The sequence below is a fragment of the Alosa sapidissima genome, chromosome 1 (assembly GCF_018492685.1).
Source record: "Alosa sapidissima isolate fAloSap1 chromosome 1, fAloSap1.pri, whole genome shotgun sequence".
Taxonomy (NCBI): Eukaryota; Metazoa; Chordata; class Actinopteri; order Clupeiformes; family Clupeidae; genus Alosa; species Alosa sapidissima.
The window spans coordinates 51,221,450-51,233,360 of record NC_055957.1 but is presented as its reverse complement, the minus strand read 5'-3'; the positions used below and the strand labels follow the sequence as shown (position 1 = coordinate 51,233,360).

General features: G+C 42.0%; 1 protein-coding gene across 1 annotated transcript; it reads right to left on the bottom strand.

Annotated features, from left to right (window-relative positions):
* Positions 1-2,030: 2,030 nt before the first annotated feature.
* Positions 2,031-11,702, bottom strand: snap47 (synaptosome associated protein 47). Its single transcript, XM_042095092.1, has 5 exons — positions 11,429-11,702; positions 10,680-11,210; positions 9,698-10,203; positions 8,805-8,935; positions 2,031-2,710 (listed from the first exon to the last, which is right to left on the bottom strand). Exons 2-5 carry the CDS (start codon positions 11,171-11,173, stop codon positions 2,564-2,566), a joined length of 1,278 nt encoding a protein of 425 aa, XP_041951026.1. The 5' UTR covers positions 11,174-11,210; positions 11,429-11,702; the 3' UTR covers positions 2,031-2,563.
* Positions 11,703-11,911: the final 209 nt, after the last annotated feature.

The window sequence follows — 11,911 nt, the reverse complement described above, 5'->3', positions numbered from 1 at the left end:
TAAGCATCTCTTTTTGGAAGTCTCATAAGAACAGAGGCAATTAGTAGAGAAGTGCCTTATCTTACCGTAAAGTGCAGTGTGGCCCCCAGGTTGCCATGTGGACTCCACCCTCCAGACCCTTGTTTTGTCCCCATGCCTCCTTCCCTCCCTCCCACCCAGCTCCAGCATTAACCAACAAGCCCTATTTCCTGAAACTCAACCCTCCCACAGAAAAGGGGAGAGGAAGCAGCACCTGCAGTTGAGAGAAGCCAGCCAGGACATGACTCAAAGGCCCAAGCTCTTGCATTGAGACATGTTCTAATGGTGCTGAAATAATGGACGAGCTGTGCTTTTTCTCTGGCCTTGGGAAAAGAACAAGGAAAAGAGGCCCGTTCACAAGAACTGTTTGCGTTTCCATGTGCTTCCAATGTTTCCTCTTATCACGAGAGCATCTCACCTGCTAACTCACACAGTTAGGGAAGAAAAGTTCTGTGCTTTTTTTTTTTTTACCAAAATATGAATTGGCAAGGTAAAGCTTTTACGGTCGGTGTCATAAAAATACATACTCTGAGACACAGAGGTCACCTGACATTCTACTGTTCTGAACCAAAGTTCAACCTCCACGCACAACAACCCTAGCAGAAATTTTCCCAGGACAGTTGATTGATTTACCATCAATGGAGACGTCTCTTGTAAGGCAGGAGCCGCTCACCACAGGGCCATGGTGTAAACAGACTTGTAAGTCAAGGCCAGTGAAATCCCTGGTGTCTCTGCACCATCCGCTGGAAAGGCAACGCCGGATCTCATGTATCTGTGGTCAGACGAGACCGCCGCCACTTCCTCTTATTGCATGGCTGCTCCTAACCACGCCAGTTATGTGTTCACTCCGTCCTGCCCCTGTTTTTAGGCAGCGGAATTCTCCTCACCATGAGGTGCATTTCTCCATGCTGCAGTAAGAGACATTCTTTCCAGCAGCCAAAAGAGAACAGCCCTGACGCTAATGGCTCTTCCATCCTCACCACCTGAAACAGGCAATGTCACAAGGAGTCGGTAGAGGTGGTTTAATTCATTTGTATGTGGTATTTATTTGTTCTTCATAACAGGAATACCTAGTTCAGGTGACTAGTGTCTCCAAAGACCAAGATGGACAATGGAGGAACGTCTGTCATGTGAAAAGCTTGGAAAAGAGCAGGCTCTGTAAACAGATAGACTTAGTTACCATATATAGTTAGTAACAGCGTGGTAGACAATGTGAATTCCTGCTGTACTTTGCGGCCAGAGCACAAGCTACTACTCCACTGTGAGCGCTATGAACGCACCTCCGTCGCAGCTGCCCCATCCAACATCAACATAACCTTACAGTGGCCTCTCCAACACCAGTCCACTTCCCTTGCTCTTTGTGAAGACAAAACACCCAAAAAAGCCCGGAGACTATTAATCATATGACGTTCCAGTTCAAAGGCATCGTCGTGTCCAAACACTAGCCCCTGCACCTCTGTTGTAATCCCAAATTAGTGCTCCTAGGATATACCGAGGGCCTGTTGTGAGCACAGGAGAGACGCTGGGCTGGGGAGGGCCGGCGTATTGCCTCTGAACTCATTTCAAGAGGGTTTCCTCCACGGCGGTGATCGCGGGGCGCTCCGGCGGGCCCTGCCAAGTGAAACTCAATCTGCCCCGGCTGGCGCACGGTGGTCCCGCTCGTGAAAGTCGCACGCCAGGGTGGCGAACAGATGCGAAGCCCCCGGTGCCAACAGGATGTTATAATGACAGGGTTCCTGTGGAAGTATGCAGGCCTGTTTACAAAAGCCAACCCCGGTCTCATTCAGCGGCGCTTGCCGCCATCGCGACAGTAAATAGCTTCCGACTCCAGCTCAGCAGTGTTTTGACATTCTCTTTGCCACTTCATAACAAGCGTTCTCATTTATTGTGGGTAGTGTCTGGGCCTGTCTTCTATCATCTGGAGAGTCATGTGACAGTCAAGTTACAGACACAGAGAGCTGCTGAAAAGAGAGCTCTAGTGACTGGGTCATCTAAACACAGAGAGCCAAGAGCAGCTTTCATCTGCACATTGGAGTTTATTGAACTTGTTCACAATGATAACCATTACAACACACGACAGACAAAATTACATCACAGGACTTTCCTAGCCACTTAACAAATATACAGTATAGATTAATATTAACAGTTGTATGGGGCTGGAGAGAGGTACAGATGTGCATTCATAGTTAGGGTCAATATGATTTAATTAAAAACAACCAGAATTCGTATATAACTCATCTTGTTTTATTCCTCTTTGCTCCCTTTTGGGAGTGTTCGGACTTACTACAAGGGACTCATCTTAGACATGCAGTATGTAGAGCTGGGAGATCATTTTGGGCCACTGGAGAGGGTCTTTTAATACTGTACTTACACTTACAAAGGTGTATTATGAAGTGCAGGTACATGAGGCAATCAACAGTTATGTACTGAAAGCTTCTTTTTTTACTGATAACTCATGAAACATACAGTCAATTATATACTTTACCAGTGTTTCTGTGTATGGCCACCTGTTAATTTACATTTCATGGGATGTCAGAGGAAGAAGTCACAGTAGCTTTCTCATGCGGCGAGTGTGTTTGTCAATGGCCATGGTGGTGCGATCGGTGGTGGACACCAAGGTGTCCAGAGCCTCGTCCTGCCTCTCCAGCTCAGTTTCTGCCTCGAGAGCCAGACTCTTCAGCTGCAGCAGCATCTGTCCCATGCAACACACACACACGTGCAAACGCACACACACAAACTTTTAAAATCATGCAAATACAGAAATTTAAGATCAGTAGTCCCACAGAAACATATTATGTGAATGATTCATTTTCATAGTTGATGTCATTGATTCTTTATATCTACAGAATGCCTTTAAAAAGCAACCCAGACCCCTTTCCTTATGCCATGTTAGGTTTGTGTTGCCATAACAACGCTCCCTTACTCACTCTGGTGTACTCTCTCAGACCATGCTGAGCCAGCTTTGCCTTACTGCTACAGGTGTGTCAGTGTTCCACACACCTCCTCCATACTCACTTGGCACATAGCGCCAGTCCAAATATAGTAGTTTACAGCATCAGTGTGTGTGTGTGTGTGTGTGTGTGTGTGTGTGTGTGTGTGTGTGTGTGTGTGTCTGTGTATGTGTATGTGTATGTGCGTTTGTGTGTAAATTTGCTCATGTCCAGTGAACAACACAACCCCATCTGCTGAGCTCCAAAAACGGCCAGTGTATGTTATGGTCAATGGAACAACTCAAATAAACCCTGATGTGCCAAGTAAAATCTAATAAACACTCACTCCAAACCCTACCACTGTGGTTTCTGAACTAATAGTATGCTGTCCAACACACACACAAACCCAATGACATTATGACAGCTTTCACCAATCAGCAGTCATGGACAAACCAACAAGACACACAGACACACAGGACTGTGCCAGACGGCCATGGAGAGTGATGCTATTTCCTCACAGGTTTGGTGACAACAGCATATATTGGGCTCTGTTTGCTTAGGTGCATATAAGACACTGCATATGGGTAAATGTGTCTCATACACACGATATGTGTAAATTATATAATTGTGTTCAAGTACTGGTTTATGTTGTGCTAAGCCTTCTTCTAATGACCATACATATCTGCTGATGGAGGCCAGAGTTTAAGAAACATACACATTCTGAAGTTTAATACACTCTTAAAATCAACGTGTTGTCCCTATCTGGACACAGAGATGTGTTAAAAAAACAATGCAAGTTGTGTTATTTTCAACACATATTGTGTAACATAAACAAGATTACAGAAAAACTACTGGACCAATCAGGAAACGTGGTGGTAGATGTAGCATGGACCGAGGAAGAATGTTCTTCTACCTTTTTGGAGCAAGATTTGGGGTACTTAATATTGGGGGACATAATAATACATTAGTATTGCATTTAAGGAGACTGTTGGGTCTTGGATGAGGTACTGAGTGCTCTATGGGTGGTAGCAAGCTGGAAGTAAAAAAATGTTGTATAATCTTAGGAAGTATACAGAAAAAACATGTTTAATGTTTCAACTGTCTATATATTAAGGCATGCAAAGTGTTTTTTTTAACAAAGTGAAGGAATTACTTTAGGTTAAACAAATCTCTCAGCAGATGACAGTGTTTTAGCCAAAAAAGAAAAAGAGCAAAAAGCTTTTGCACAAAGTTTGTGTTTTTTTCCTGCCTGTCCAAGTGTCTAATAAAATGTTAAGTTAACGTTTTTAATTGATCAAAGACTTTATTTAAATTCTGATTATTGGGAAGAAAATCAGTTATCAATCAGTTATCAGTTATCTAATGGCCAATCATTTTGCTTTGACCTCTGTCCAAATTTCTCCTTGTATTTAAACAAAGGCCATTTTTATTTTATTTTATTTATTTTTGGATTGACAGACAACATAATCCAAAGGATAACATGTTAAAGTGAGAACACTTATTTTCAACATGGTCCTCAAACAGTGGTGGAGCCCTCTTGGATATGAAGATGAGTGATTTGTTCACTGATTTTTAAATGAATAAGTATAAGTATGAATGAGCAGACACTCTTTAACTAGAACAAGGAGTCTATTGTGAAGAGGACATGAGGAACAGAAATGGAGAACATAGGTATAAACAGCTCATTATTCAATAATGACGCTCTGACGTTGCTAGACTGCATATTATCACAAGATTATCTAGAATAAAGAAGGAAATTATATTGAAGGCTTTCATGTACTTCTCAGTGATATCCCCTCTAGTTATTGACAAATGGGAGTGTTCTAAACTGTAATCAACTGAAAGCATCACCTTTTGAAGTTTAAAAGACCATTATTACGACTTATCAGTAAAACGAATGACCAAAGATTTCACAGTGGCTTTCTATTCTTCTATTCTATTCTAACTTTCGAAAAATGTCAAGGTTATGATGAATTTGTTTGATTATTGATAGCAAGACAAAGGGCATTTGCATCATAAAACAATCTTTTGAGAGGCATCCTATCATTTTAATGGTTTGCTTAAAGCATTAATTCCACCACAGTACACTCTTAAAGTAAGCTAGTCTCTTTGAACTTGACTTTCTAAATGGCCTCTCTATGTACCAATATTTTGTGAACTTACTTTCTCAAAGAAATGACATAACTTACAATATTTACCTTGAATGTGATCTATATTGCACACTAGCGACTAAGAGGTGTTTTATAGACTGCAGGGTATTAGGAAGACCACAACATTCACAAAGTCTGCATCAGTGCACCATTGAGTTTGTGCCTTTACTTGACATAAAATAAAATCTAATCTGTATGTTGAAAAACAAATGAATATGCTGTTGCAAGTATTTATTATACTCCTTTAGTTTTATATATAAAGGAAATATAGTTGGAACATGGTGAAAATATGGGTAAAATGTGCTGAAATGGTTTTATAAGTGATGGGCCAAGACTATGAAACCAGTCATGTTGTCTAAACACATTTAGCTGCCTGAGAGACGCCGCATCCCATGAGAAACCAGAATGTTTGCTTAAAAACAAGATCATATGATGTTTAAAAACGCAGCCCTTGGAACTTACTTTCTCTCCTTCTCATCACATTTTCGCATATTACGGCTTCTTGTATTTCCAAACCCCAACACATCCTGAACTGAAAATGATACCTGTAATGGTTCACCAACCATAAATTATCTTTGGTAGCAGCAATAATATTGTGTTTTGAAATGGTTTCAACATACAGAGCAACATTCTGTTGCAACCCATAATAACGTGTTAAAGGGAGAATGATGGAGCGATTATGCGTCACTGTTTATGTCTGGCTGCCATGGACCATGCAGCTCCCAGTAAGACCCTCCTTAGCAGATGCTTACTGCACCGAATGCTTAGTGGGCAAAGACATGATGACATTAATGGGTGTGTGTGTGCATGTGGACGAAGGGGAAACTCTTTTACAAGTTGCTCCTGCAATCGACACGAACACAGAGGCTACAGTCTACAGACCACAACTGCCCAATGACGCCTAACCCAAGAGGTCACAAAATATGTGGAGTATACCTAAATTTAGATCTCTAATGATTTTTCGGGGGGTAAAAAAATAATTCTATTGTATATTATCCCTGTTGTAAAAAAAGATCTATTGTATATTATCCCTGTTGTACACTTCTATCAGTGTCTTCAGACATTCAAACGAAAAAGAAACTGGAGCAGATTGTCACCAAAGCTGCCAATATATTTAGCTATGACCTTCCCTCATTCCACACTTTGTACACAGAATCTTTAACTGTGCAAATTAAATAATCAAGGACATCTCTCACCCAACCCCTCTTTTTCCAGCTTCTCCTATCCAGAAGGTGCTACAGGTTCATATCATCAAAAACAATGCGTTTCAATAAAACATGTTTCCCTTTATCTAATAGATTACTCAACACATCTGCTGACCTGCCATGAAACAAGAACCACTTGGACTTGGAATTTTCCATGGACTGAGCAACCTCGCACACAATTAACACCAACATTGTTGCGTGGAAATAAAAATAAAAATATCTGTGTTTGTTTATCTGCTGTGATTTTGCAACACACATCAAATGGAATTCTAAATTCCAGTCAACTCTCTATTACACTCAATTCACAGTTTTTGACCATCCTTTGTATATTCAGATTTTTTGTATTACTGGTTACTGCATCCTTTCCAAGTCAGTCAAAGTGCCTTTTAAGTATAAGTATAAGTATATATACTTTTTTGATCCCGTGAGGGAAATTTGGTCTCTGCATTTAACCCAATCGGTGAATTAGTGAAACACAAACAGCACACAGTGAACACACAGTGAGGTGAAGCACACACTAATCCCGGCGCAGTGAGCTGCCTGCTTCAACGGCGGCGCTCGGGGAGCAGTGAGGGGTTAGGTGCCTTACTCAAGGGCACTTCAGCCGCGGCCCACTGGTCGGGGCTCGAACAGGCAACCCTCCTGTTACAAGTCCAGAGTGCTAACCAGTGGGCCACGGCTGCCCTAAACTATTGGATCTAAACAATGCCCTTTTGCAGGCATTGTGGAGGAGCAATTGCTTCGATGCAAGTCCATGTCACAAAAGCGTCTGCTAAATACTAGTCAACTTTAAATTTATCTTTAACATTAAATACAATTCGCTAATGGACTTTCAGGGTTAGCCTGGCTCCGCCCTCCTATGTACTTCCGCTCAATTTTCATTTCCCTTCAGTACGTTGTCTGGGATTATATTAGCAGGTTTTCTCAGGCCAAATTTTACCTGTCCAATCAACGAACAGAGGGGGTGGCTGAGAACGATGACGTTGAGGTCGTGTGCTAGTTTGAGCATGACATAAGTCACGACCAAACGTTAGAGATTGGTTATGACAGATCCAATAGTTTTAAACTTCAACAGAGTACTCGCCTTCAAGGAAGTTAACGCTTGGCAATGGAAAGTGGCCAGACTCTCTGTACATTATGAAATGTACGAGAGTCTGGTAGGACCAGGCTATTTCAGGGTGGCAGGGTGCACATGGGACCAGCCTCATGCTTTCACAGATCAGGTCTCAACAACTGACTGGTGGCCTATAGCCATTCATATGCCTCAATCATTGTTTGTTATCGGTTGTTGTCAGCTTTAAGGGTAAAAACCATGAACAAGGATGCGATTTACACTTCTCAACACAGAAGTTGATCAGCTGTCCCTTACTTTACATCGACTATAAATGTTATGTCATAATAATTCACAAGGTAAACCGAACACACTGACTGCAAACTACTCACAGATAATTAAATCAATACATGTACATCCTTAACAAGCTAACCAATTTCCACAAAAGTACACCAACAGTCAGCCACTTTATTACTGGAGATAAATCATGTATGTTTTAAAAACTATTCTCTTGTAAAAAGGCCTGAAAAACCAACTGACATCCCTCTCCACCCTCTTTATTTCATCTCAACTCCCTTGATAAATAAATAACACACACATGTTCAGCAGAGACCCTGCAAACACTGTGGCCGTCCAGGAACAGCCTTGATTACACTGGCCCTAAATACTCCGCCCTACCCATCTCAAGTGTGGCTGCTGTACTCGCTGGTATAATCTACTGGAGGTGAAGTGTAAACTATGCTTGCTGAGAGACTTACAGAGAGCACATCGAGCTGCCGCAACTGAGGCGGGAAAAGTGGGCCTGTAGATAGATAGATAGATAGATAGATAGATACTTTATTGATCCTCAAGGGGAAATTCAAGAATGTATGGGGTACTCATGAGAGATTACTTGAACACTTGCTGCTGATTGTGATCTTCAGTATGTTAAAACATGACAAGAACACCTTGGTGATGTGAAGCTTGTCAAGTAGCTAGCAATTGATAATAGTTGCGGAATGCACCGTATATTCTTTTTTGAAAAGTAACTATGAGTTATGAGAAGTAATCCTGGACAATGCTGTTAAAGAAACACTGCTATGTGACAGCCTTATTGGAGTTCCCATTGTCTTTGTGCACCATCATTTCAAACAACAGGGACAATAAAAACTAAATAAAAAAAAGGATTCAATCAGATAAGGACACATGATGAGAAAAGTGTCCCTTTCCCGCACTTGAAATGGCTTTGCGCAACAAGCCTGTTACTGGGCATTTTGAACTCTCTGTGCACTGGTATCTTGGAGGTAGGGCCATCATCCATTGCCAGCTTTAGCAGGAAGCACTGGAGTCATTGTTGGCAAGCAGAAATTTCAACAGCAATGAAACTTTGTCAAAGGAAGAAAAATCGGCACATTTTGAGTGACCCTTCGGGGTAGTGAGAAAGGCAGGCAAGCGGACAGGGCGGACATACCTGCTTCAGTTCCTGGGCCTCGGCATCGGTGACGGTGGGCTGAAGGACCTGCACTTGGACCTGAGTAAGTTCACCAGCAGGGATCTCCACAGGAACCTCTGTCTCCTGGCCGAGCTGGAACTGCCCTGCAGCTGAAGGTAAATACTGCTGAGTCGAAAGGGGCTTTTCTTAACACTCACAGTGATTTGTTTTGGCAGACTAGCACATTTAAGCAGATTCATAGAAGCCTGAACATAAGAGATATGATGGGTGAATGAGACTTAATTTCAGATTAAAATATAATCCAGTAAAATATACATGGATGCATCAAACTGTTCAAAACTATCTGCTGAAATAGATATGGTTTGTTAATGGAATAGAATCATTTTTGCATTGGTGCCTGAACATATCTTCACAGTACATAACTGCCACCATGTGGCAAAGAGTATGTAATACACTGAAAGCAGCATTTCATGTCTTGCCATGTGGAATGTGTTCGCTCATGTAACTAGCTGGGGACTTTGTCTTTTGTGGTATTACATTCTCCAAGAAAGACTATTTGTAAATTAATAAAGAATACTTTCTATTACATCTATAACATCCCAAAGGATTTATTTTTTATTTCTGCTTTCACGCTTATTTTGTAATTCACATGAGTCAAGTTATCATGAGGATGGCTAGGCACCTTGCCAGACATTTTCAGCTGTCCAAATAGCTCTTGTTCTGTTCTGCAGGCCTATTCAATATTTGGGAACTGAACTGAAAAGGCCAGATGCTGGAATTACACTTCCCCTAAAACCACCCACATATTTTTTTTCAAAAACTTAAGCCCTAAAAGATAACACAATCACATAACTCTCACACATTATATAAGACTGACAATTGTGATGCAGGGATAATATGAAACCGCCAACCTCCACCGGCAGTCCATATTGATCCGTCCTCCTGTATGGCACCTGGAGTTGTAGCAGGGCTGGCCCGAAAGGCTGCAAAGTCACTGGTGAACTCCACTTTTTTCTTGTACTGCATCTCCAGCACAGACAGGGCATCTGTCATCTTCACCGAGAGGAGGCGGTAGCAGATATCAGGTTTCCCAATGAACCGCTGCCGTATGCTGATTTCGTACGGACTGTGGATCCTTATGTCATCCACCTCATCCCTTTCAAAGTGGTGCAGCAGATGTGAATTTGCATCCCTGATTTCCAGTGAGGATACCAGCACCACCAGACACCCAGGTTTCCAGTCTGATTCTGCGCCTTTAGAGATGAGAGCAGGTATGCTTGTGATCACCCTTGGGCCCTTCCCGGGTCCTTTAGAGGAAGCGGCCATCGCTGCTTGCATGCTCTTGGCGTCCTGCTGGCTCTTCCATGGTAGCTTTCCAAAGGGCCACCAGGGGGGCGACTCCAATTCTGACAATAGCCTACATTAAATTGGAAATAAAAATATACCATTAAAGGGAGCCTCTTTGTCCTGTGGGTGTGTTAATCATGCAAGTTAATTTTGATTCTGAATTTGATATTGATTCTAATTCAGTCAAACCCAAATTGAAGCTGGCACAAACTCATGCGTCTGAATGCTATGACCCTGAGCTATGTACACTATTACCCAGTGTGAAATACAGGCAACATTTGGAACAGAAGCAACATACAAACTCAGCAGTCAAAGGCTGACAAATTGTCTAGGGTCTACAGTCCATACAGAAATGCTATATGAGGTCAACATAGATCAACAACAGTAATCAATCTTCTTCTGTAATTCTTCATGTAATTCTCCAGGCATACCTTAGTAGGTGTACCATATGTACTTGCATATGGAATAATTACTAAAAACTAAGCAACATAGCAAATTCCCTGTGGTTTATTTCTAACATCATAGAGTGAAAATAAAAAAAATTACTTGTCTGCAACACCCAAATTTGAGTCAATCTTGCCCAGATCTTGCATCACATTATCAAACTGCTCTCCTTGGTGGTTGAGCACTTTCCCTGCATCCTCCAGTCTGCGCTGGGCCCCAGAAACCAAGTTGATGAGCTCCCTGCCTTTGCTGAGTGGGGCCTCTGCCCCACGGCTCTGTGAGGGAGACAGCAGGCGTTCCCTCCAGAAGTGCTCCAGCACATTGTAGACCACCACCCGGTTGGGGCGCAGTGACCCAAACCAGTGTTTAATGTTGCCTTCCTCTAGCACAGTGAGAGTACTAAAGATGAAGCTTGAGGACTCCATCTTGATCTCCATGATGCGGGAGAGGCGAACGCTGGCCAGGCTGTCTTTGCTCTGCTCTGTGGTGAAGCGAAGGGTGGTTCTGCTCAGCGACAGTGTGCCACTGACCCATCTTTTCTCACTATTAATGTAGTAGGACCCAGGCCAACTATGAATGGAAGAGTCACGACTCATCTTTGGGGTGTCCAGGCGGCTTCAAAAGAACACTCCACTAGAGGCACAACACATTAATTATAAAACAATTAGAGAATTCAGTTAATTTATTAAATATAATATTTCAAATAATTATAATAATAATTTAAAAACAGTATATGGCAAGCATGGCTACTGGACTGGCCACAGCTCCTCAAACAAAGCAGAACTGTCAGCATACTGTACTGCCTAAAAAGGCATTGAATTTACTGAAAACAAGTTGCTGATTCACAGTACCTTTGTAGACATGAGATGTATCTAACTGACGATGGCTCGTCAATGACGTAGGTATGTAAAAATAATGAATTACTGTGTCTGTATTTGTGGCGTATATCTTATAAAAAACGCATTTCAGTGTTTATCAAATCATTAACAGTCCAATCGTCAAAGAAAGTCCAGTGAACGTATTTGATTAAGCAACCTCATTTGCCAGCCAGCACCACGGCCTTTAGTAGAATATAAACACTGCTGCGATTTACTGCGAAACCGGAAGTTGCCCTAAGCTGGAACACTCCTATTTACAGTCCGTACTGAAAGTTTCTGTTAGCAGTCTTCAATGTACCACGATTTATATCAAGGTGGCTGAGAGGATTTGTTTGGAAATAAAATAAAATAAAGGGTACTTCAGGGCGTTTTAAAAAGTCAAAGAGTCATCGTGTATGTTATTGGCTTGATGAAAATGAACAAGGTCACAATATTTTTACAGCAAGTTTGCTCTGT